This window comes from Eptatretus burgeri, chromosome 1 (genome assembly GCF_056783735.1).
Source record: "Eptatretus burgeri isolate ZD-2024b chromosome 1, Ebu_testis_v1, whole genome shotgun sequence".
Lineage (NCBI taxonomy): Eukaryota > Metazoa > Chordata > Myxini > Myxiniformes > Myxinidae > Eptatretus > Eptatretus burgeri.
Window position 1 is genome coordinate 92,396,993 of NC_140961.1, and position 27,741 is coordinate 92,424,733.

The window sequence follows — 27,741 nt, forward strand, 5'->3', positions numbered from 1 at the left end:
AAATAAAGGCCTTTCACGTCACTGAACAACTTACTCGATGCATCCAGGAAATCTCGGTGCCTCACGTAGAGATTCTTTCTCACCCCCAATTCCAAAATGCACAGGAAATAAACCACCAATGATTATATCTCCACTTGCAGCCATACCATTCCATGTCTTGCCAACAGGAAACTCACAAGGCTTGCTCAATGAAGGAGATACTTCAAGGAAAAATAACAACAAAACACACATATATTTGTTTGGCTTTATGTGCAACCAAGATGACTGCAAAATAAATAGAGCTTGTTGCGTAGTTTGCTTCACCATTGCTTTGCCTCAGTTGAATTAAAGCAAAACATGCAGTGTTTCTTAAATGTTCCTGCTCAAGTTGCAGCTTATATATGAATATGACACTCAATTTACAACAGATTCCACTGTGTAAATTTACTGATTAAATTGCATAACCCACAAGATGAGCAAAATCACACTTTTTTAAATTTCACTTAAGTGCCTCAGATAATGGAATGAGATTTCGATTAATAACAGATTGAAGAAATGACTTTGAAACAGAAGTTGGAAGTTTAAATATTCCATAACATTGTTTTCATTTAAACTTGAATGATAATGTGGTATTGTGGAGCAGACCAATGAGAAATCACATCATACTTTAATGTGTGTGTCATTTTAGGGATGATACACAAGTTTACAAAATCACACATTTTAGGAAACAGACCTTTTTTGTTTTAATAGTATTGAAAACTAGCGGGGGCACACAATGTTGCCCAGTCAATTTATTGTGGTGGTCTAAAACACTTCCCAATACCCACTAAGGAATGGGGTCAGGTCTCATTTAATATTACCTTTCACAAAGCGAAAAGGCTGAGGCACGAAAGAGAGACAAAAAAAAACAAAATCCAACTTTTTTTTTTCTTAAATTTTCAAAAACATTTTTTCGGAAGACTCTCCCTGGCACTCACTGCTGAACCTCTGAAAGTTTGCCAAAGATCTGTTTTGCCATCTCAGAGAAAAATGGTCACACACACGGCTCTCATAGTATAGATCAGCAAATACCAACCGTCGCTTCGCTGACGGGACACTAAGATGTGGGGAAAAGTGGGGGGTGATAGACAAGGGTGGAGGGAGAGTGAAGAGATGGAGGGGGAAAGAGAGAGATGGGAGGGGAAAAGAGAGAGGAGGGAGGGGAGAGAGAGGAGGGAAGGGGAGAAAGATGAGGGAGGGTGAAAGAGGAGGGAAGGGGAGAAAAATGAGGGAGGAGGGAAGGGGAGAAAATGAGGGAGGAGGGAAGGGGAGAAAAATGAGGGAGGAGGGAGGGGGAAGAGAGAGAAGGGAGGGGGAAGAGAGAGGAGGGTGGAGGGAGAGAGAGAGAGGAGAGAGGAGGAGAGAGAGAGAGCAAGGAGGGAGGGTGAGAGAGAGGTCTGAAGGGGAAAGAAGAGGGAGGGGGAGAGGGGATGGGGAGAGAGAAGAGGGGGAGAGAGAGGAGGGAGGGGGAGAGAGAGAGAGAGAGAGAGGAGGGAGGGGAAGAGAGAAGGAGAGGAGGGAGGTAGAGTGAGGTGAGGGGGGGGTAGTGAGAGGTGAGGGGAAGGAAAGACAGACTTGTGGTGGAGTATCAATTACGATTCATACTGTGCCATCAAAATGTTTCTGTAAAGAATAACAGTTAAGATGGAAACAAAATAATGTCTGTTATCCATTTTATATCCGACATAATATAAATATGACCAAGAGACAAACACCACCCAGACACATCCGGAGCCAAGCTGTCCAAAGACAAACACCGCTCAGTCACATCCGGAGACAAACTCCCGTCCAGTCATAAACATTGTCGAAACCAATCAATGGCACACACAACACACACAAAATACATATAATATGAGGTAAATGTCGACTGCATATCCTGATCAGGACACGAACTGGACTGTACAGCTCGGTAAATGGCTTAAGCACCCTCAACGGAATGCCTGGCTTGGCAAACGATTACCAATTGGCATCGATACAACTATGCACCTGGAAACGCCCGTACAATGTCCGAATTGGACAAATCAACACTTTTTGGGGGAGTTGGAACTGATACTTTCAAATCTGGAACATCTCTTGGCTATTCATATGTGCAAATTAAATGAAGCCATGAACGCTGCCATCTCCAAGCGTTCATAAGCATTGCAATATTCCCAACGATTTGTAGCTATCATGAATGGGCATTCGATTAGATAATATGATTGAAGAAAGTGAAAAAAACCCATTGTCATTGAGAAATAGTGGCAGCCTGTTCCAAGTCAAAGCATGGTTGAGCAGGCCAAAAAACATGGCACTTTCAGACCCCAGTGGGGTTACCCAGGAAACGCCTGAAGACCCCAGACAGTGAGATGGTCAAGGATCACCTGATGAAGGTTATAATTAAATAAGGGCATTAATTATCTTCAAAAGAGGTATTTGAATGAAACAAAACACCCAATTATCACTCTTGCACTTCCTTGGAGTTTTCTTAGTGTCCACGCAAAGTTTCAGGCATGCAACGTTTTTAGTTTTGGAGTTATGGAGGAGACACACACAGAAACACACAAAAACACACACACATACACAATGCCTTTTATCAGTATGGATAAATATATGTTTGTGAGATGAAAATCCTCCATTTTTCAGTTTTGAGGTCAGGTTCTCTCGTTCTCTCTCTCGTTCTCTCTCTCGTTCTCTCTCTCGTTCTCTCTCTCGTTCTCTCTCTCGTTCTCTCTCTCGTTCTCTCGTTATGGCTGAGGAAATTCACAGAACACCATAAAGGTCCCAAGATCAGTCCAGATAGATTTAGGGAACTTGTTTAAAGGGAACTATTCATGTTAACCGGACTGTGATCTTTGAGTTAGCCGTTATTCTTTACTATCGTTATTTTGGACCAACAACGTCCACCACCAACATCTTTCTCAACAACCGCTTTACAACAACCACCACCACCACCAACATCTTTCTCAACAACCGCCTTCCACCACCACAACCACACCTGCCTCTCACCAAACCACGCCATCCTCACCACTTCGCCAGCAACCGTCAACATCTCCAAACCACAAACATCGCCTCACCTTCGTCTCTGAAATGACGCCATCTTTGCGCCAGCCGCGGCGAGTCCGCATCGAGCGGCGTCGCTGCAGGCCGACGCGGGACGTTTGCTCATTGGATCAAGCTTGGTGATCTCGCGCACGTCCGCTTTCCGCGCAGAGGTCAGAGGTCGAGGATCGGAGGCCAAACCGCGTCTCACCAGCCCTATAAAAGGAGGAGCAGAGCGCAAAGGTCGCATTCGAGTCGGGTCACGTCGAGTCGGGTCGGGTCGGGTCGGGTCGGGTCGATCGGTCGGTCTAAGTCAGTCTGGAGAGGTCGGGAGTCGGGAGGAAGCCAGAAGCCAATGAGCTGCGTGGAAGTCCGGGCGTTGCGAAGGAGACGCGAGCTGGAGGCGCAGCCTTGCCTAGTGTGTCGCGCAAACTGCACGTTTGTGTGGAGAGAGCCGGAGAGAGCTCACCTGCTACTCGAAAGGCCTGAGCTCGACCGCGGCTACGCAAGCTGCCGTAGGGAAGGAGCATCGCGGGTCGCCCAAGCGCGTTCGTGTGGAGAGAGCCGGAGAGAGCTCGCATGCCACACGGAAGGCCCGAGCTCGACCGCGGCTACACAAGCTGCTGTGGGGACGGGACGTCGCGGGTCGCCCAAGCCAGACACCACGAGGGTGCAGGTAACCTGCAACGGTCTCGTGGGACTCGTTCGGTCTGCCAAGTCCCACGCCATAAAGACCCTAGAGGTCCAGTCTGACCCCATTGCCTTTGATGGGGTCTTTTTCCTGCTTTTCTTTCGAATGAATGTTGTTGCGTCGAGTCCCGTAAGTAAAACTGTGTAAAGGCCCGGTCACACCTTGACGTTTTAGCCAGCGATGGCAACAAATTAAAATGTATGTAAAACGCTGGTTTACGTTGAACTTTTGTTGTTGTTTTTTAAAGATTCGGACGTATTCATAGCGACTTTGTCTTGTGTATAACGCATTGGTAACGGACACAGAACGTTTCGTTGTGTTATAGACAACTTATACCAACGAATGCTGAACCTGTTGTCGGCCTACACAACCGATGCCCAACGATAGTCTAACTTAGGCATAGCGCGTTGCACGCATCGCCGACGATGTCGTGACATAGCCTATTAAAAGGCTGACGCACAACGATTCGAATCATAACTACCGTAGAAATGGAAGTGACAACATCGCGGTCACACCTTGGCGATCTCGCCAGCGTATGCCGACCTAAGAAAAATGTGTCTAAAACGTTGGGGCACGTCAAATACGGTATGAGTAAGTTTGGTATACCTGAGTAGAACGCTAAAGTACGCTATCATACGTCGTAGTAAGTAGAGTACGTCAATAAATTTTAAACATGTTCAAAATTTTTGGACGTACTTGGCGTATGACACACGTTCCGCATGCGATGGGGATAAGTTTTACACACGTCCACAAACGCTACTTATGAGCTACTCGTAAGTCGAAACACGTCGCGGTAATGTCTTTTTTACGCGAAACTTATTTCTAACTTATATTTGACGTGCTTTAAACCAATTCTTTACATAGTCCCAACACACATTGACGTATGTAGACGTATTCCAATGACGTCTTCCGGTCGACAAAAAAAAATAAATGAACCTGGTTCTAGCTTACAACTGCCATATAAAGACGTGTTCCCAGCGGTTTTGGGAATTGGTATATAAAAATGCTGCTCATAAAAGGGGAACCCAACAGTGTTATCGAGTCCTTTTTGAGTCGATGTCAATGTCAGCAATAACAGTATCAGTATCAGTATGAGTATTAGTATTAGTAGTAGTTTGTTCATGTTGGCAGTAGTAGGTGAGTGTGAGGGGGAGGGTGTGGGTTATGATGGATCGTCCTTGCGTCCGCGTATCCACGGGTAGGAGACATCTTTTCACCATTGTTCGAAGTTCTTCGCGGCTAATTTTTTATGGGGCTTTTTCAACAATGAGCTATAGCTTGTTTTTACGATTTAGGTCTATTCATAACGGGTTGGACAAATGCACAATGAACTAATAATGTGCATAGAGCGCTTTGATTACTTATAGATACGATATACCAACGAATAATTATCGTGTAGCCGGCGTTCACAAACTATGCCCAACGATAGCATAACTTATCCATATTGTGCGGCAGTTTATCTTTGCCGGTAACTTGGGGTTTACTATTCATAGGCTGCCACTCAACGATTTAAATGGCTGCATCTCCACTATTGAAAGTAGACGCTTGCGCTAAACAATTGGATTTTTTTTTTACACTCAACGACTTTTAAACGGTACCACTCAGCTATTTTCATTGTTTACAATGAATGATTTAAATTGCTGTCACTCGCCTTTGTTTTTTGACGCTGGCGCTCGGAAATTTTAATCATTTCTATTAAACGTGCTAAATCGCTCAAACCCCACTATTGAAAGTAGACGCTTGCACTCAACAATTCAATTTTTTTACACTCAACGACTTTTAAATGGTACCACTCAGCTATTTTCATTGTTTACAATGAACGATTTAAATTGCTGTCACTCGCCTTTGTTTTTTGATGCTGGGGTATTGAAATTTGAAGCGTTTCTTCTGAACGTGTTAAAACGCTCAAACTCGACTCTTTTAAATAGACGCTGCCGATGGACAATTGGAATCATAGCCAAGCTAGACATCGAAGTGTGAACATCCTCGTCATGCTGAAGAAAAGTTTGAAGAATGCTGCAAATAAGTGTCCTGGCCGTGGCCGTGGACGCTGACGCAAGGACGATCCATTATACCGACGTCTTTCAGCCTATGAGTAACTTGAAAGTAACGTCTGTCGACGTGTGGCAACGATCGCGTAACGTGCCAACAACACGTTAATCATAGGTTCGAAATAAGTTTTGAGTACGCTAAACATTACCTCGGCGTGTCTCAACTTATGATTAACTTACAAGTAGCATTTGTTGACGTCTGTCAACGATCGCAGACTGTGCATACAACTTGTGGCCAGCGTAGCGGAACGTGTGAGTCATACGCCGGCATACGTCTTGAAATTTCAAGCATGAAAAAATTTGAGGACAACCAAAAAGTACAACGTATAAAGCCAGCGTACAACGACGTATGGCAGTGTTTTTCACGTGCTCTCAATGTTATCAAAACTTACCCATAACGTATTCAACGTGTGCCAGCGTTTTAGAAAAAAAATTCAAAAATCGGCATACGTTTGCTAAAACGTCAAGGTGTGACCGGGCCTTTAGTTATTGCACATTAATAATTGCTTATAGACTGTTATAGCGCAATATTTATATATTGCTTATAGACGGTTGTACCTTAAAATAATATGTCAACACGTTAAACTGAACCAAACCACTTACATATGGAATTTGGGTGTTCTGGAAGGAAATCCACAATACCTGTGGCTCATTTTTAAGAAACAAGAAGGAGTTACTGCTACTGATAAGAATAATGCTTTGAGTGATAATGCTAAGGTGAAACAACTTCAGGTTTCTCTAGATCGATCATTTTATCCACGACATAGATTGGAAATTGGGAAAAAATGATTATGCTGAAGCATGCAAGTCTTACCAAAAGGTGTGTGAAAACAATGGAAATAAAGAACCTATTTTGGATATGGCAGCATTTAACAGCCTGTATACAATCTTCACGATTGACCTATGCGCTCAAAAGGAAACTATAAAGTCTAATTGAGTGGATACTTCCCTATACATTGAAAGAGGAGAGAGTGAAGAAGTTGATACATGTATCAATTTTTGCTATACTATAGCTTATACTATTTTGCTTTTCGAAGAAACAGAATTACAGATGAATGCAGATAATGGAGTTATGATAATTCTCTCATTTTTTGATAAATAAATGAGTCGTGCAGTTCCAACTGGGGTATATGTTAATCAAATCAATCTTGATAAACTATCATCTCGTATAAAAAATCAAAAGCCTTGTATGATTAATGTTAATACAATTCAGAGAAAAGGAGCAGTAAGAATTGATGTTTTGCTCAAAAGAGAACAGGTGAAGATCGTGAACGATACTGGCTCACTTAAAATTAAAATGTCAAAACCAAGGTTGAAGAAATATTCAATAAGAGAGACGAGCAGAGGATTTCTTCCATTTTTATTTCCTTTATTTGCTGGTTCAAGTGTGGATGGAGCATTGACAGGTGGTATTTCAGCAGCGGTTAAAACTGCTCTGAAAGGAAGGCTAAAATACAGGCTTAAAAAGAGTTGGAAAGACTAAAGAGTTGGAGAAACAAATTAGTGGAAGTGGTGTTGTTGTAGAATTTGCTGAAAAACTTGAAAGCCAACCTGATAAAGCGAGATTATTAGTTGGCGATATGCTTTCTTCTATCACACAAGCAGGTGTAAAGTTAACTAAATGGGGTAATGGATTATATCTTTATCATAAATAGATGAGCATTGATGAGTGGTTTAAAGAATTTGGAAAGAATGCAACATCAAGTTTAGAACTTGTAAAATATTGTAAGAAATTAGAAATTGATAATGTGGTTATATGTGTGAGAGAGAGAGTAAACAAACTTGTCTTTATATACAAATAATATTATTATGAATTTAGAAGATAAAAATGGAAACGGTTCTCATTGGGTTTGTTTTTTATAACAATCAGGTTAAATATTATTTTGATAGTTATGGTCTTCCACCACCTGTTGAAATCATGAAATTCTTACAGAATGGTGTTTATCAAACATTTCAAGTCCAATAATTAAATTCCATTGTTGTGGTCAATTATGTTTCTATGTGTTATTTAAACAACAAAAATAAAATTTTTTATGATTATATTTTTAATCTAATGTAATCACATTTTGGAAAAGATGGTTCTACCTTTGGTGTATCCAAAGAACTGGATATTAATTTATCAAATTATAACACAAAGGCACAGGCTGAATGACAGACATATGGTATAGCAAAAAAATTAACATGTAAAATGCTTATAAATTAATATATTATACAAGCCCGACTGATGATAATGACTTGGTGAGATTAAGTGATTTATCACAATATATATCCTTATTTAAAACGGCTGTGTATTCCAAAGATACAGAAGTGTTGATTTTTATCTCCGGTAATACAGAATTGACAGATCCAATGAAAATATAATTTTATAAAGAAGGGCGTATCGTTTGTATGAGAATGGAACATTGGAGATATGACATGAATGATTTAGGGTATAATTGGTCATTTAAAATAAACCTGGAAGACCTGGAAGAATTAAATCAGTCTCGTAAGGAAGAATATTACCCACCTGGTGCCGAGAATGGGAGTGTGGGAGGACAAATAGCAAACAACAAATGATTTTTTTAATAAGGCTAGAATCAATAATGGTTTTGCCATAGTTTATATCATGAAAACACAAAGAAGAGGATTATAGATAGAAAGTAAGGGAATACAAACGGATTTAGCTGTGGGAAGATGGGGAGTTATTAACTGTCATATTAATCTGTCTTGTATTACTGATACATAAATGACAGCAAGAAGGCTTCAATAACATTATCATTTCCATGTCCAAGCATACCTACAAGAAAAAGTTATTTGGTATTTTTATAAATATGTTCCACAACATAAGAATGGGGGAATTTTCAATGAAAGATTATCTTTATACTGATGTTACAAAACCAACAAGTTTGCATTTAACTAAAATGTTAAATAATGAAACAATTTTAAAGTTGAGAAAACACAAGGCTCTTTCAGAAGAAATTGTATTGGTTTTCTGTTGTAAAAAAAAAAAAATTTGGGGTGAAAGAATATCAAGAAATGCAGATGAATAAATGTATGACATTGTATGGGGTGAAAGTGGTTTAAGGATAGTAAGGGATGAGGAAGGAGTTGAAGAAACTGAGGCAAGAGAGGAGGAGAGGGAGAAGACAGAGAAGGAGGAGAGGGAAAAGAGAGAGAAGGAGGAAAGAAAGAGAGAGGGAGGAAAGAAAGAATGAATAAATATAGAAATATGGAAACAGTGAGATTTAAAAAAGATTGGAGGTATTACAGAAAATAAATCGATCTCAACACACTGAAGAGGAAAAATAAGAATTGACAAGTCTTGTAAAAATATGTGTCAAGAGTATTAACATCGATTTCAGGAATAAGATTTAAACGAGAAAGTGGAGATAAAGAAGGGAAAGATTATATTATTGATGATGTTGGTGAAATTGACTTTGATTAAAGTTTAACATTTTTTTTTCTTCAATAAATGGAGGAGAGAGTGGAGACATTTCTGAGGATTCTTTATGTTTTAAAAATTAAGATTCAAATGTGCATCTTGGAAACTAAAAAGGTTTTTGCACTCTGCAGGAATATTTCAAATAAATAAATGAGTTATTGTCTCAAATGTGAAAAGAAAACTAATACTAAAAATATTTCATATAATAAAAGTAATAATAACAGGGTTATACAAAAAGGTATATGTTCGGTGTGTGGTTCAAAAAAAAATCAATTTATCTCCAAACACAAACGAGGAGGAGATATACAAAAGTTTTTATCAGGAAGTAAATTTACAACTACTGGAATACCAGGGGAATTACATCTTCCAGGGTATTCTTTCTGTGGAAATTCTTATAATGGAAAGAGCACGACTTTGGAAGAAAAACACGAAGCAGATCGAGAAATGTTGTATAATTTATCTTTGAAACAAAATGCAACCTTGAGAGAAAAATTTTATCGGTTCATCGTGAAGAAGATGATCAGTGCTAAATTGAAACTTGGGCTTGGAAATTCAGAAAACTTATAGGCTCTAATGATGTCATTAAGATTGAAGAGCAATTATCTGATGAATTACATAAACCAATAATCACAAAGTTTAATAGAAGGAAGATTTATTCCAAAGAAGTTGATTATATGTGGTCCACTGATTTGATTGAACTCGATACAAGGGGTACAAGTATGCTTTAAGCATTATTGATTTGAGGAGTAGATATGCCTGGGTTGTCCCTTTGAAAAACAAAACAGGTAGCACTCTTATGTTTGCCTTCCAACAGATATTTAATAAAAGCAAGAAAAAAACCTAAAAAATTAGGGACTGGTGAGGTACAGAGTTCTACAATAAAACCTTTATGAATTTTCTTTAAAATAACAGCATTACATTGTACAACACCTTTAATGAAGGAAAAGCAGTTGTTATTGAGTGTTTCAATCACACCTTATATTAAAAGAGAGACTATATAAAAAAAAATTCCCTCAACACTGTTCTCAACCACGGTTATCTTTAATTCAGGACATTGTATATTTGTACAACGATATGATTCATACCTCAACGAAGACCAAACCATCAAAAACATTTACAAAATTAGAATGTGAAAAAGAGATTAATGTCATAAAGCCTAAGTTCAAAGTTGTTGATATAATAAGAATATACAGGTAGAAATCTCATTTTGAAAAAGGTTATTCTAAGTGAAGGATTAATGAACTTTTAAAAATTGTTGATGTAATAGATACAGTTCCTTGGACTTCCAAGGTATATAATTTAGAGGGGGAAGAGATTTTAGGTTCATTTTATTCACAGGAATTACAAAAGACAAAGATGATAAATTGAAAACAAAAAAACTTCAAAAATTGACTCCACCACCTTTTTTGACAATGCCCCTTTTTGGCTCCACACCTTTTTGACTCCGCCCACACAAGCCACACCCATGCATGCTCCACCAACAGAAGGCCCACCCACACAAACCCCACACATTCATCCCACCCTCCCCTTCCCCTTGTGCACCCCTCATTTGACCCACCACACCCCCTCATTCCACCCCCCACCCTTCCCCACACACACACACGGGGAGGGGAGGTGGTGGGATGAAGGGTGTGGTGGTTCGTTGGGGGAGCGCACCTGCCCCCCCCAACCCTAACACTGCCCCACCCCTCCTCCCCCCTCTACTTTACACCTCCTTTATTCTTTTTTTTTTGTAATTAATAATTAAATAATTGTAAGCAAAGCATATATAATTAAACAAGTTTCAAAACATTGAACAAAATCTTATTTTGCAGCAGTCTAATGGTTTGGAATTTTGACACAGTAAATATATTCTGTTCAAAACAGAGGGAAGAACAATTTGGGTATATAAAGATGATTATATCATAATATTAATAAAATCATAAATAAAACATTTATCTCCAGAAGATTGAGTTTTGTGCCAGGTTCATCCAGACAGACGTTTAAACTGAAAAGAAAATTGAAAATGAGTCAGCACTCCGTGGTTCAAATAAGGAAAAAATTAACACCAAGTTGTCTAATGCCTATAAAGTTTGTGTATAGTGGGGGGGGAGGAGACAAAGGGAGACAGAAAGAGACAGAAAGAGGCAGAGAGACACCAAAAGAGAGAGAGAGAGACAGAGACAGACAGACACAGACAGATAGAGACAGGGGGATGACTTCTCACCTTTCTTTTGACTTATCCAACATCATGCGGCGTGAAAGGTCTTCCAACCACTGAGACATGATGACATTTAATTCTCTTCGGAATGCTTGAAGATCGATAAGGATTTCAACCACATTCTGCCATTCTTCATGATATTTGTTGGCTTCATTTCCAACATCAGTTATCAACGACGTTATTGGGGACAACCTGACAGAAAAAAATACAATAATCATTAGTCGTATTGTGATTTAATTATGTATAAAACAACAAATAATGAATCGGTTTAAGGATCTCACCTCTCCCCTTGTGAAAAAGATTGATATGCAAAGTTGGAGTACTCCTCTGAATACTACATTCTCTGAATGAAACAAGCCAAAGTTCACGGTTGGCAATAAATAGGACAAGTTGATGACATCACGGAAATGAGGGAAAGATGGGTTTTTTCTGGTGTATTCCTCACAGGAAGGGAGTCGCATTTTTGCTTCAGACAAGGGAGCTTGGTTCTCAAGACAGTTCCTAACTGTCTCAAGTTCTATTTTATAGTTTGGTGCTCAAGTTCACCGATGAACTCAAGTTCAAAGATATATAATATCCTAACCTAACTGTCTCAAGTTCTAACCCTAACTGTAGAACTAAAAGACTGACTCATTTTGACACAAAAAGAAAACAGCTTGCTTCAAATTATTTGGAGAAATTTCGTAAAATAAATATCATACTTTCATAAAATCATAAATAATGTTGAATTTGGAAAGACTATGTAAAATGTGAGGAGCAAACAAAACATAAAACTTGCTACATCTTGGAAACAAGCATCCAAATTCACGAATATCCCAAGGATATTATATATGCCTGGTGTTTGCTTAATGGTCAAGTTGGGCTTGGGATGATAGAATCTTGAGTTCAAATCCAACTCGACTGTTGAATTAATACCAGGCGTGGATAGCTCTGCCTGTCATCCTTTTGAGGTTGGCAAAATGAATACCAGCTTGCTGGTATCCTGTGTTTGAGTGGTGACCCATCCAGGATTGTGCCTAGTAGCCAAGGCAGACTGCTTTGGCAGCACCAATGCTCAGCACATAGTATGATCCCAATTTATGGATGATGTTATGTACAGAGGGGTGGGGTTTAATGAGCTACTGCTGCATTATTTTTAATTTATGAAAAATTAAGTTATTCCTGAAAATAAAACACTCTTATAATGACTATTCAATTTGATTAAAGAAATGATGACATGAAAGGGGGCGAAGTCCATCCCCCGGCAGGGGGGGAGATGTGTCAAAAAGGAGCGCGATGACGAAGTAATGTGTACCATTTTGTGTGTAGGAATGTATACATCTCTCGCTTCATAGCAACCCGTGAAAAGCGTAGTCGGGCGTGAAGGAGGGACTAGGGTGGAGAATGCCGAATCGAGAGCGCGTGTACGGAGTGGTAGGTGGGATCAAGTGTGTGGGTAGAGTCCAGGCTTGTGAGAGACTAGGCAAGGAGGAGAGTGAGCGAAGGCCCCGCTCGGACCATTATTAGCTCCGTGGGGCGGGGGGCCACCCCAAAGCGATGTCGTCACCCGAATCGGGCGCTCTGATTGGCCCCGACCCCCCCCCCCCCCGCGCGGCCCAGCCACGATGGCCAGAAACCGCTTCATTCCACTTCCATCCAGGTGACCCGAGCCGTAAAAATGTCTCGCTCTGACTTCACGACATGATATGAAACGCCCACACCGAACTCTGTGTCATGAATTGCCTTGCAAGAACCCCTGGGCCATGCCCTGACAACCAGCCGATGGTGGGGTCGGTCCCACATGCCTGTGCGGGCACCCCCGAACAGCGATGGTCAATGTGCCTGCTCCATGATGTGCCACGTGGCCCGAGCTGTACAACATGCCTCTACCCGATCGCAGTTTCACTGGCCGCAGAGGTGAGAAGGTAACATGTTATGGCAAAGCCGTGCACAGATGGTAAGATGTGTCCAATAAGGTGTCACAAGCTCAGCACTGGTCTGCCTTTGAGCACATTGAATACAGTGCGTGCGGATCTGCCATGGCTCACGTGGTCAGCACTCGCATTTCCCAGATTCTGCAATCGTGTGAGCTGGGCCAACACTGATGTGTCAGAAATTGAGGGGGAATGATCGGTTTTATAATTTTATGGAGGTTTCGAATGAAAAAGGATATCGAAATGTGTCAGATGGAGAAATGGAGGGAAAAGAGAATGTCGATATAATGAAACCCAGAAATGTGTCGAAAGCAACACACCACGTGTATCATGCACAACTGTGTCCCATAAATCATGGCGTGGTTGTTGTTTTTCTATTATCGGCCTCTGAAGATGTAGCTATTGACACCAAGGTACTAGCCATGCTCTCGCCGATATTGGGGTCATTTGCTTCTGTGTTGTGAAAAACACCATCCATGCAGCCTCTTTAAGAGATATTCATTCGTATGCCTTTTCAATGCAACCTGCAATCTCGTACAAGATCATCGGAAAATCGAGTCCAAAATCTCGAGCTGCCGAGCATATTGTATAACTCGTCACAAAAGTTGGGTTGAGGGATCGCTTGAGAATGTGCTGTTAATGCTCGTGCGGTGCGGTTGCGGCCTTTCTATTCCCCTCCCACAGCCATGCACATGCTGCATGTGGTGGCCTCCGCGAGGACCCAAATTCAGATTTACCTCAGAAATAAGCAGAAAAGAAGAGTAAAATGAAGTTCGTGATGTAAGCAAACCTACCTTTGAGATCCCCGCAACGCACGTCCTGTTGTCCTGCGAGAGACAAGGGAAGGGACTATCTAAACATATACTGAAATGCAAAAGAAACTTACTACCTTTTAAACCCTCAAATATCAACAATAATACTGCGTGTAGTAAATGTGTGAACTTATTTGTAGACAATAGTGTCCTCACTGTCAGACAAAACGGTCAGGAATGGTCACTTGAACCTTCAATGGTCACTTCATAGCACAGCTGTTGAACAGCCGTTTTGACTGTCAATGATTAGCCAAGGGGTACGGGATGATTTTAATGAGCTGCACGTGATGTCTTGATATTGGCTTTAAAAATGCCAGTGCAAAATTGGCATTTCAATCAACATGCCACGATTGTCAAGGGATCAACGGCAGTGTGCCTTGGGCATACTGCAAAGCGGATTGAGTGACCGTGAGGTGTAACGTCGCCTTGGCTGTTCACACCAGACGATTTCGGCTCTGGTGGACAGAGACACCCTCCACAACTCTGCAGATGACAGACCTCGATCAGGGAGGCCAAGAGTCACCACTGCAAGGCAGGACAGGCAGATGGTCCTAAGTCAGATGGCTATAGACATTGAGGACTGAGTGGGACAGAATCCAGCAGCAATCCATCCAAAGACTGGTTGGCAGTATGCGCCGATGATGCACTGCCTGTATCCAAAACAATGGTGGTCACACACTCTATTGAAAGAGGACTGACATTGCACCCTGTGCTGTTCTGTACTGTAGAACAAACTTATGAGATGGTGTATCTTGGTCAAAAACTTGACATGTCATCAATAAAATGCCAATGTTTCAATTAGCAATTGTTGGTTTGTTATATTTCGAACTGTTACAATTTTATTACATTTCAAACAAGTGGTAAGTTTCTTTTGCGTTTCAGTATATATTAATGGAATAACTGTCTTAGGACCACTGTATGTTGGCTGCATGCGGTTCTTAGATCCACAACAATATATACATATTGTTATGGGCCGGGGTTCGGTGTTGAGAACGACCGTTAGGTGGGGAAGTTTACACCATCTCCCACCAGACTCCCCGGAATTTATAGGCCATCGCTCCAGACAACTCCGAAGTCAGCAGGTCTATTAATCGACCGTGAAACACTAATATCTCGACCGTGTGGCGTAGGGTTAATTGTCTAGATCCCAAAATACCAAAATAACCACGCAGTCTTAGCTACTGGGGATTCACACCCTCGGCACATCTTTCTCGAACCAGGGTCACTCCAACGACTGCGGTAGAGTTCCAACTAGTGACTACCAACTCCAGCTCAGTGGCAGCCGAGCGGAAACTGCCAAAGCCGTGCCGGCTAGGATTAACGGATTATCGGGGATGAAACCCATTTGAACTTGGACCCGGACCATGCTGGACCAAATAAAGAAAGCACGGAAACGAGCTGGGAACATTTCTAATAATTTATTTTTCAGTAAAAGACAAAGGCAAGAGAATTGAGACTTAAAGCGAATATTCAAGAAGTATTTACAATGACCAAAAAACACTTATACAGTTCTAATTAAAGATGGGCCCACACGCAGACACACACACACACACACACACACACACACACACACACACACACACACACACACACACACACACACACACACACACACACACACACACACACACAAAAAGAAAAGAAACCCCGCAGTTCTTTATTGGACCCTCCAGCCGATGAGATAGAGAGAGACGAGCTGGCAGTCAGAGTTCGGTGGGTACCTGATCGCCGAAGGGAGGGCGTGCTCCGCGATGCGGCACATTACAAAGGTCGTTGGTCCGATCCCCACTCGCACGTGGGGGAGTCGATGCCCATGGCGGAGTTCGGGTGGTGAATAATCGGGGTCACAGAGGAAGGAGGGTCAGGGCCGCTCTGTCCTTCCTTGTAGAGGGCCAGCATAGACACATTCGCCGCCTCTGGCCCTCTGCTCAACCCTCGTGACGGCAAAAAAACCCCTTTCTAACAGCAACGTAGACCTCCTGTGACCACTCTTCGTAATCGCCCCTCGTAACCACCCCTTCGTAACACCAAAAACCCTTAAGAACCTCTCAGCACTTTCGTGCAACCCAACAACAACGTCTCAGAGAGTGTTCTGGAATTTATGGACCTCCCTCAGTGGGGAGGGGCCTTGGTCAGCACACCTCGCTCTTCGCCTCGAATTGGCCAGGATCCTACGGGCACAGCCTTCCTGGGCGGGGATTCCGCCATGCACGGAGAAAGCCGTCCCTGCCCCCCCCCCCCAATGCGTGTTTGAGGAAGGTGGATGGTGGTGAAGTCATGATTGAGTGTGGAACGTTCGTGGAATAGTGGGGGGGTGGGGGGGGAAGTGGACACATGTAGGATTTTCATGATGAGAAGGTGCCACCTATTTTAATTCATTATCTGGGTACCAAAGTACATGAAAATTAATGTTGCCATTTTTGGAAGTGTGGTGGATGGCAGCCATCTTGTATTTCAAAATGGCCAAAGTTTTGCCACTATTTTTCGCTTGGTTAGTTTCAATGAAAGTATTTTACCTCAATTTTGAAAGCAAAATGATAGGTTTTCATTGTTAACACTTCAAAATCAATGTAAGTAATATTTTGTTCAAATTACATACAATATCACCCATCCTGAAATTCAAAATGGCCACCAAAAAGTTACAAATTGCATTAAAATTTAAGGGCCATGTTCCGATCAACAGCTTCATCCTAACATTGACCCCCAGATTTAACCGGACGTGGTATAAATGTTGATATGAGAAGAAAGCTGCTATTCTTCTCATTGACCCTGTGAAATTGTAGGGCTGCAAGATGTATAGTTTGGATTTTGTACACCAAAACTTGCTTACTATTGTTCAACCAATTAGTTGAACCACAGTATTCTATGGGGCTTGCAAATGCACATTTTTAGCTCTCTTGTCAAAACGATTGAAATACCAGCATGAAACTTCACACGTGGGGTGGAGGGTTAAAGCCATTCAATCAATGTGAAAACTGCATGTGATGAAATCGGACCATCCCCCTTTAAATATTGTGGTAACAAGTGTTATCTAAAAATGACACCTGACGGTATTTTTCTCAAACTTTTTTTGCGCAGTAAGACACTCACCTAAGCAACTGGTACTCAGATATACACCTTAGCTCGTATATAAAACGATAAACACAGTCACTTCTATGGACTTAATTTGTAGACTTTAACTCTACAAGCTACAATATTTAAATATCCATTTCAGAGGATAACAAATTTATGAGGTGCAGTATCATGTGCTCGCAGTACCAGCACACACCCCACATACCCCAGATACAATAGCCACACCCACATCTACTACACACCTTGCAACTGCATGTCCAGCAAATGCAGTCTTAACCATGTAGAATGGAGCGACATGAACTTGTTGCAAGTTTGCTACTTTCATAGCTGTATTAAACATCATCATCATCATCATCATCACTGTTCTCTTCATTGTCAGAATCAACTTCGGGGTTGGAAGGAGCATTGTCGCAAAGTTCTTCCCCTTCACAGCATGTACAAAATTCTGTGCAAAATAGTCCATTCTTTTTACACTTGCATTGGTGACTGGAACACCGGGTCCGACCACATCCGCATTTCACGAACTGTGTGACGGCATCTGGAGCTTGCGGCAAATGTGTCATCACTGGTATGAAAATTCCATCTACCAAGTTCCAGCCATAGTTCTCTGGGGATGGTATTTCAGGAAATGCAACAATGTCATTATACCATATCATGGCTTGATAATGTGCTCTGGCAATGGCATGTGTGAGTGCAGATTTAGTTGGGGGAAGATTCTCTGCTTGGGCTTGTTTCCGCTTAAAGAGCCACCATCTTGCATCTGCAACGTTTGTTATTTTTGTTCTAGGAAGATAGAGCTGACATACATAAGCTTCAATAGCAGCACTTGTTGCTTCTGAGATAGTGCCTGTCACACCAAGTTGGGACAATGCCACAACGATGTCATGGTTGTCATCCAAATGATCTAAAACCTTCCAGCATGTTATCTTGCCTTTGCCTGCAAACTTTCCGGTAATATCTGCCCCAGACAATGCATGGAATCCAGGAAGTGCTGCTGCTTTTGATGGCCCCAAAGTTTTATGTATTGGTCCAAGTTTGATTACTCTCTGGTTGTTTCCTGCACCAGTTACCATTATAGTGTCTGCTGTAAGATTTGGATAGCGCCTAATAGCCAGAACCAAGACATCCGTATCAGGAGAATAGATTCTCAATAAGGGAGGACCGTTGTTGGTGGCATCAACAGCATGTAGCATGAGCTTGGTATCTGCCTCTTCTTGGGAACAACTTAACAAGTCAATGCTCCTCTGTGAAATTTCTGCTCTGTCACGCCATGCAACTACAACACACTTTCTGTTCAAAGCAGCATGCTGCAGAATCTTCTCTGCTAAATAAGTCGTCAACTCATCCATGGTCTTCACATGTGCAAGGAGATTCCGCTTACTGGTGTTAATTGATGTTGAGTCTATTATGTGATAGGCCACAGCCTTGTTTACCTGCTAGTCGCCTTTCACGTGTTGATGCTTTAAGGGAAATGTCACCAAAATCATAGCGATCGAACACTAGGTGTACTTCATTGTAAGTATTATACTTCCCTTAGAAACATTCAATGAAGTGAGAAGCCAATTGAGAACATGTTTTCACCCACCCCAGTTTGTCCAGTGCCTGTAGATCAGCCATACTATCGACTATTGACACATGTTGGCAAGGCTCAAGTAGGACTCCTGGAGCAGAATTGGAATCCATATCCTCAAGCACATTATCATCAGGAACAGTAGAAGACTTGTTTATTACTGTTGCTGCAGGTAAAGAAGGATCAGGTAAAGTCTCCACCATAGATGTGTCTCCAGGTAGTGCTTCAAGGAGATGCATCAGATCACTCTTGGAGGAAGTGTGGAGAAGTTATCCATCTGGTGCAAAGAGTGCTCTGGGTACTACAGAGAATTCATACATCCCGATGTTGTGCTGCAGATAACACTGAACAACAAATTTCAAAAATTTTTTTTTACTGGAGATGTGTAAAGTGATTAAGACTAATTTGGGTACGCTGATTTCAAAGATCATAACCGTTTTGCTGTATCACGTCAGGATTTTCAGTAACAGAAATATTCCCATTGCCTAGAAGTCAGGATTTCAATGAAATTTACATATGTCTTTAACATGTCTATTTCGTACAATTGTTGTTAACTTGTGTTATATTTCTTTCTTTCAGATAAAGATGAGTAGGCGTTCCTGTACCAATCATCCTGACAACTTCTGTTATGTCTGTGGTCAGTATACCAAAAAAGATCAACAGCGAAGTATATCTACAGCAGTGAAAATGAAGGCCGCCTACTTTCACTACTTCGGGTGTAAGGTGGGGGACCAAGAACAGAGCTGGGCACCACACATCTGCTGCACAAGCTGTCACACAACCTTGACTCAGTGGTTGGTGGGCAAGCGCGCGAGCATGCCATTTGCGGTGCCCATGATATGGCGTGAGCCGCAGAATCATCATGATGATTGTTATTTCTGCTGCACAAGCATCGCCGGCTTCAACAAGAAGACTAAAGGTCACATCAAGTACGCTGACTGCGTCTCTGCTCGTAAACCTGTGCCTCATGATGACGAGAACCCCGTTCCAACACCTCCAGCTGATCAGAACATAGCTGTAAGCAGTGGTGAAGAGAATGGTGATGATGAACCTTTTGAACCCGACACTCAAGAATCACACCTTCTGAACCAGGGAGACTTAAATGATCTTGTAAGAGATCTCTCGCTGTCAAAGGCGAAGGCAGAGCTGCTTGGATCAAGGCTGCAGCAGTGGAATCTACTTGAACCTAACACCAAGATATCCTTGTTCAGAGCACGTCACAGAGACATGGCTGAGTTCTTTGAGATGGAAGACACGATGACATTCTGCAGTGACATCAACGGTCTGTTGAAAGAACTTGGGTGTGATCACGATCCTGCAGACTGGCGCCTCTTCATCGACTCGGGGAAGAACAGCTTGAAGGCTGTTTTGCTCCACAATGGCAACGAGAAACCATCAGTCCCACTGGCTCACGCGTTCGGCATGACAGAGACCTATGAGACTATGCGGCAGCTGCTTGATTCCATCAAGTACAATGACTTCAACTGGCATATCTGCGGAGACTTGAAAGTGGTGGCGCTGTTGTTAGGGCTGCAGTCAGGCTACACGAAATACATGTGCTTCCTTTGTCTCTGGGATAGCAGAGACGACAAGAATCACTGGACGAAGAAAGATTGGGAAGAGCGAAAAGAGCATGTACCTGGTCGACACAACGTGAAGCATGTCGCCCTTGTCGACCCAGCCAAGGTTTTCCTTCCACCACTCCACATAAAGCTCGGCTTGATGAAAAGTTTTGTACGGGCAATGGATCTGAATGGGCGTGGGTTTTTATACCTCAAGGAAAAGTTTGGCAACACCTTGTCGGAGGCCAAGATCAAGGCTGGTGTCTTTGTTGGACCGCAAATCCGACAGATTATGAAGGACGAAACTTTTCCGACAACTCTAAACCCCAAAGAGCTGGCAGCGTGGAGGAGCTTCAAAGCTGTGACGGACAACTTCTTGGGGAACGAGCGCGCAGACAACTATGAAGAAATAGTGCAGCAGCTGCTGGAGTCCTTCAGGAAACTTGGCTCCAGGATGTCCCTGAAAATCCATTTCCTACACCAGCACCTGAACTTCTTCCCTGACAACTTGGGAGCAGTCTCGGACGAGCACGGCGAGCGATTCCACCAAGAGATTTCACTCATGGAGACGCGTTACCAAGGGCGGCACAACCCGAACATGATGGGCGATTTCTGCTGGTTCCTGCATCGTGAAACTGACACAGAGCAGCACAAATGCAAAGCCAAATGCCTAAAGCGTTTTTAATTCCATTCTAGTGGAGTTTTTCTGTAATTTCTATAATTTTGAAGCATTCATGATGAAATAAATGAATAAATGAATTTTTGTAAATTTCATTGAAATCCTGACTTCTAGGCAATGGGAATATTTCTGTTACTGAAAATCCTGACGTGATACAGCAAAACGGTTATGATTTTTGAAATCAGCGTACCCAAATTAGTCTAAATCACTTTACACATCTCCAGTAAAAATTTATTGTTGTTCAGTGTAATCTATGTGGCTTTGGACACTACTAAAAGCCGTGCAAATAAGGCTCTGTCTTCACGCAGCTCAATCTACTTCCATCCTTGACTTTTACTGCTTGAGCATTTGATGACCATGTGTGGAGTTTCATTTTTTTCATGGGTGCCCAGAAATTTAACTTGTTGCTTGTTATCCTTTCGGACACAAATGTGGCAAACATTTCTTGTCCTTTCTCGTTTCTTCTGCTGATGTCTTGCTGAATTTTCTCAGACATGATGGCTTAGTTACGATATTTATGACTTCATCATATTCATCAGTAAAGGGGTCCACAAACTTCTTGATTGTGTTTGTCAGGGCAGTGACATTCTGTTGATCTTGACTTGCTTTGGCATCTGTGAGCTCATGATGCCTCTTCTCTGCAGAGTTTAGACCAGCCATTTGCCGAGCCTCATTTGCAATATGAGAAAGCTCTGGTGCAACAAGAAAGAACTTTGTGCGAGCATTAGGATATTGAGTGATGCCAACAAGGCCTCCGCCTACTTTCATCATTCTATTAACCTGTTCCAAAGCATGGTCAGCTCCAATGGCACAAAATGGGACAGTATTTTTGTTTACTACCCAGTTACCTTGCTCAAACTCTGCCCATATTTCAGGATCCGACACAGCCAATTGCTTCAAATCGATAAGATATAGCGGGATGAGTCGAACATAATTCAACTTATCATGGGCAAAGTAGTACTTGACATTGTTCACTCATATTATAGGATAAAATTTTGATATTATTTTTAAAATATGAGCAATAATTGTATTCATTGAAGAAAAAAGCATGATCATGGCAGCCATTTTGGAATTAAAAATGGCCACCATTTGACAGCTCCAAAATTGGCAACATCAATTTTCCTGTTCCGAGACATATGTAGAACATATCTAAATAGGTGGCAACTTCTCATCATGAAAGTCATACAGGCTCATTGTCTTGGACCACTTGCCCAACCACAAGAAGCCGAGGACTGGGACTGCGAGGCCCCCCTCTCAGCAAGTCAAGGTACGAGCAGCCAACAGTGGTGATGGAGCATGATGGGCAGGTGGTGAGATGTAATAACCCAACTATAAGAAAAAAACATCACAACGTACATATTCGACTCTCCCACTACACAAGAGGAAGGGGATCTGACTACACATGTACTTACCGGCATAACTAACTTTGGGACCTGAATGTTGAGTGTGCATGGTTTCCAGATTCGTCATAATACATATATATATATATATATATATATATATATATATATATATATATATATATATACATATATGTGTGTATCTATACACATATGTGTGTATCTATACATATATGTGTGTATCTATACATAAATATGTATATATCTTCAAATATATATATATATATATATATATATATATATATATATATATATATATATATATATATATATATGTCACACCTCATGACACCTCGGAGCCCACACTTTGTACATTGATCCATCAACCAATTTTTACAAAGTTGATTGGGATGTATGCATTTTTTGTTGTGTTCAGCAGAGGTGCAGTGCGTCCAGAGTGAACTGTGTACCATTCGATGGGGTCGCACAGGTAACTGAATGAAATCATTCTCACTCTCTCTTTCTCTTTTATTATCCCCCCCCCCCCGAATTACTGCTGTACCATAGCATGGGACTGAATGCACACACAGACACACACAGACACGCACAGACACGCACAGACACGCACAGACACGCACAGACACGCACAGACACGCACAGACACGCACAGACACGCACAGACACGCACAGACACGCACAGACACGCACAGACACGCACAGACACGCACAGACACGCACAGACACGCACAGACACGCACACACGCGCACACACGCGCACACACGCGCACACACGCGCACACACGCGCACACACGCGCACACACGCGCACACACGCGCACACACGCGCACACACGCGCACACACACGCACACACGCATTTTTCTTGTTATTTTTGTCCACATGAATTAACACAAAACATAGTGTGGTTTAGCGCAGGTGACTGATCTGCGAACGCAATACCTTGTCGTTCACGTCACCTCACCAAGTCGCTCGCTCGTCACTGTGACATCGTAAAAAGATGCGTGTGAACCCCTTCGCTTCACTGAATATCTCGAGGGAGGGATCTTCTTCTTCTCCTTTAAGTGTTTTAGCATTTTCAGAGTATATGCTACATTCCCTGACATAACAGCAGTGAACAAAGGAACCTTTAGGTAATCCATAATACTGTGTGGATTTCACGCTCACTTTTAAATATCTCAGAACCACCTTGCAGAGTCTGGGTCCTCCACTAGCCGAGACTCTGTGTCAAAAAAAATTTCCACAAAGTGTGGCCTTCAGTTCAAATTTGTTTGAATTCCATCAGCTCCTGTTTTGAGGTGAAACAAATCACTTTCCACGTTCCTGTGTTGTTTTTTTAGCCAGTCCAAAGAGGCCTTCCCTTTTCAATCATTGATCCATAGTTGGTGAGAGGTATCAACGTCAAAACATCAAAGTTTGAGTTTGTGGACGAAGTGAGGGTTGCAATTTGGGGTTAGGCCATTTGCCAGCAACAATTACCTACTCCTTGCAAAAAACATTGGAGAATTTCCTTTTCTTGCAGAAAGAAATGATATGATTCAGGTCGTCAGCTTAATTAATATAGCATCTCATGAATGGCACGATTTTTGTTGCCAATGCCTGCCTGTGAAGCATAACTCAAAAAGCTTATCAATGCATGGTATCATGCCTTGTCAATAAAAAAAAAACACAGACGATTCAGTTCAAAAGAAAGTGTCTGTGAAACACAACTTTCCATTCTTAATTACAAATATATAACTTCTTTTTCATGCGGCCCTTCAAAAGCATCTCAAACAAATTGAGTTGAGTGATTGACTTCTCAAACTAAAATGAATGAGACAAATTTGTTGTGAGAGAGCAAAATTTGTGTACATTTAATACACCATGTCCATTTTGTTGCAAGTTCAAAATTCCAACTTCTAGATGTAATTGGTATCATTTTAAAATGAGTTTTCAAATTTTTTTTAATATAATTGGATCAATTACTGCAGTTTATTGTTGTGTGGAAATTGATATTGATGCTTTCAACTAATATGTTGTATATAATAACATTTAATGAAGAGTTGCATGATTTGTAAAAGATATGTGCAATAATTGATAAAGTTATCTATAAATGTGATGTTCTCTTTGATGTTGACATTTACAACACAGGGCAGAATAATGTCAGCTGCACATGCATCAATTCGTTTTTTTGATGAATATTTTCTCACCACGACAAAGATTCTCATGTGCCTACTATTGCTTGTACACCAGAAAATGCCTTTTGTGGTGAATGATGAATGCATCTTCCCCACTGGACGTGGGCTAAAGAGTATGGTATCAAAAGGTGACATCATTCTGGGAGGACTATTTCCTGTTCACTTTGGAGTGCTGAATGTGCAAGAATTCTTCCACAGAATTCCAAGCTTTCCTGGCTGCATGCAGTAAGGTTTACTATGAGTTTTATCTTGCCATTATTCCAAAAGTCACATTTATACGATTGCTGCTTACCTGCAAAGTTTGATGAATGATAATCCAGAGAAAAAAGCTTTAAAAGCTCGGATTTGATAGAAATTCAGGAAAAAAAAATCAATTAAAATATGCAGCTTATATAAAGGTTATTCAAGGTCCACCTATTTTTTGCAGTCTTTCGAATTGGCGTTGTAAATGTAGTTTACTTTTCGTTGGAAGCACCTTCTTTTAAAAACAATTATTTATATATATATATATATATATATATATATATATATATATATATATATATATATATATATATATATATATATATATACAGTATCTCACCAAAGTGAGTACACCCCTCACAAATATGTAAATAATTCAGTGTAACTTTTTAACCAGCTGCGCTCGAAGCAAAACCTTGGAGTTGATGACAGTAGACATTCTGCAATATGAATGCAGGCACATAACTGCCATTCCATAAAAACAATGTGGCATATTACGAATAGTTCTGAAAGAGGAGGCAACAAAAGTGAGTACACCCCTGCTCTTGTCTGCACAAGAAGTAAGTCAAGCATGGTAAAACAGCTTCCATTTTCATCATTTTCTGCAGATTTAAGTCAAAGAGTGTTAAAGGTACAAATATGCACCAAACAATACACACAATGTCCATAGAGCTGCAACCTCCCTGGAATGTTAAAAGTGAAGAAGTGTACTCAATGCAGTAATTGTATATCTGCTTGTTGAATAAATAATTGCAGAGGAAATACTGTACCAATCACCATTGTGAAAGCAGCATGGCTCGTCATGGTAAAGTGCTCTCGAAAGATGTAAAAGATCGAATCGTTGCCCTACGTAAAGATGGCCAAGGATACAAGAAGATCAGTGCTTCTTTGAAAGTAAGCCCCAACACTGTGGCCAAGGTCATCCAGAGGTTCTCCAACAAGTGTACAACAATGACTTGCGCTCGCCAGGGCCGACCAGCAAATATGACTGCACGTACTGTTCGCCAAGTTCAGAATCTAGTCATCCAAGACAGACGACAAAGTGCCGCCAAGATTGCTGAAGAGATTTCTATAGCTTCTGGCCAGTCTGTTATTGCGAAAACCATACATCACACACAACATAGTATTGGGTTGCATGGGCATCATCCAAGGCGGAGGCCTCTCCTGAAGCAGAGCCACAAGAAAGCTTGCAAACAGTTTGCTGAAGCAGATCACTCCAAGCCCCTGGACTACTGGCAACATGTCCTATGGTCTGATGAAACGAAGATCAATTTGTTTGGATCTGATGGAGTGAAGCGTGTCTGGCAGCGACCTGGGGAACAGTACCAAGACAAGGGTGTTATCCCTACTGTCAAGCATGGTGGTGGTGGTGTCATAGTTTGGGGATGCGTGAGTGCTGCCGGTACTGGAGATCTCAAGTTCATCGAGGGAAACATGGATTCTATGATGTACTGTGGCATCCTGAAGGAGAAGATGTTACCCTCCCAGCGAAAATTTGGTTGAGTAGCTGTATTTCAGCACGATAACGATCCGAAGCATCGTTCCAAGCAGACAACTGCCTTTCTGAAGAAGTCGAAGGTCAATGTGTTGGAGTCGTCAAGCATGTCACCTGATCTAAACCCAATAGAACACCTGTGGGGCATCCTGAAATGTAAGGTTGAGGAATCAAAAGGTGTCCAACATCACGCAACTTTGAGAAGGCATTGCAGAGGAGTGGAACAGGATCCACACAAAGACATGTGGAACACTGGTCAACACCATACCGAGTAGAATAGCTGCTGTGCTCAAAAACGATGGTGGACATACAAAATACTGAAAACAATAACGCTTCAATGTGAGAATGTACATAGGTTGTACTCACTTTTGTTGCCCCCCCTCCTTTTCACAGATATGCCCAGTATGCCACATTGTTTCCACAGAATAAATGTTTTGGGCCTGTACATGTATGACAGAATGTCTACTCTATCATTTCTTTGAGTCTTGTGTTAAAAATACATCTAAGTAAAAAGTTACAACAAAATATGTTCATTATATCTAAAGGGTGTCCTCACTCTTGTGAGATACTGTATATATATATATATATATATATATATATATATATATATATATATATATATATATATATATATATATATATATATATATATATATATATATATATATATATATATATTCTGTTCATGTCTGCGTGTAATTTGACGTATCTCCTCCAAAACTGCCTGACGAATTGTCGCCACTTTCGGCATGCGGGTGCTCTGTGGTCTAATGAACAGCATGGGCTATGTAAGATCACGCCAGACGGACAGGTTTGGGAATTTTTGGCGATTTTTCTAATTTTTACATTTGTTTGCATGGCGACGTGTGACGTCACCACTGAGAGGCATAATCCTGTCATGACATCATTGGTCATTCGCTGATGTCATTACGTCTGTCGTTACAGACCGTCACCGCCAAGAGTCGTAATACCACTCCTCTAAAACAGCGTGTGCAATGTAAAATATACCCTCTTCTGCACATGCTGACTACCTCAGAAGGTGAATTTGATACAAAAAAATGTAACAACAAACATTGTATTTAAAGTAAAGGTTTATTTAAAAAATATATTATTTCTGTTAACGTCTGTGCATAATTTGACGTTTCTCCTCCGAAACCGCTGGCAGGAATGTGCTCATTTCCCATATACTGGGGTTTCTTAATGTGACAAACACTATGCACTAAATTTCTAAGCTGGAATTGGATGACAACGTGGCTTCAACAAGATTTTCGACCCATCGACGGCCGCATTTATTCTCATTCGGTCGCCATCGCTGAACTGCTGTCTGGAAAGTGCTGCCGTCTATCGAAAAAATATGAACTCGAGTAGGGGAGGACTCATTGCATCAAACACTGAACATAAACACAACTGATAATAAATAGTAAGACTCAAAACATCAGCAATGGTTGTCGTGTTTTAAAAAT

The 27,741-nt window shown here is 41.4% G+C and overlaps 2 protein-coding genes across 4 annotated transcripts in view; one reads left to right on the forward strand and one right to left on the reverse strand.

Annotated features, from left to right (window-relative positions):
- The window catches only part of LOC147034958 (extracellular calcium-sensing receptor-like), a 51,704-nt gene extending 48,409 nt beyond the window's left edge, over positions 1 to 3,295 (reverse strand). The window contains exons 1-2 of one of the 3 annotated variants that reach the window (XM_085891661.1): positions 3,072 to 3,295; positions 35 to 200 (exon numbers count right to left, since the gene is read on the reverse strand). In XM_085891661.1, coding sequence (XP_085747787.1) covers positions 35 to 144 — 110 coding nt within the window. In that variant the 5' untranslated portion in view covers positions 145 to 200; positions 3,072 to 3,295. Of the gene's footprint in view, positions 1 to 34; positions 1,341 to 3,071 lie in introns of those variants that run through there. The other 2 variants (XM_085891650.1, XM_085891671.1) reach the window with 2 other exon arrangements.
- A 43-nt stretch (positions 3,296 to 3,338) lies between these two features.
- LOC147034959 (G protein-coupled receptor family C group 6 member A-like) overlaps positions 3,339 to 27,741 on the forward strand; it is a 34,550-nt gene continuing 10,147 nt past the window's right edge. The window contains exons 1-3 of the mRNA XM_085891685.1: positions 3,339 to 3,712; positions 22,784 to 22,837; positions 24,596 to 24,765. Coding sequence (XP_085747811.1) covers positions 3,392 to 3,712; positions 22,784 to 22,837; positions 24,596 to 24,765 — 545 coding nt within the window. The 5' untranslated portion in view covers positions 3,339 to 3,391. The remainder of the gene's footprint in view (positions 3,713 to 22,783; positions 22,838 to 24,595; positions 24,766 to 27,741) is intronic.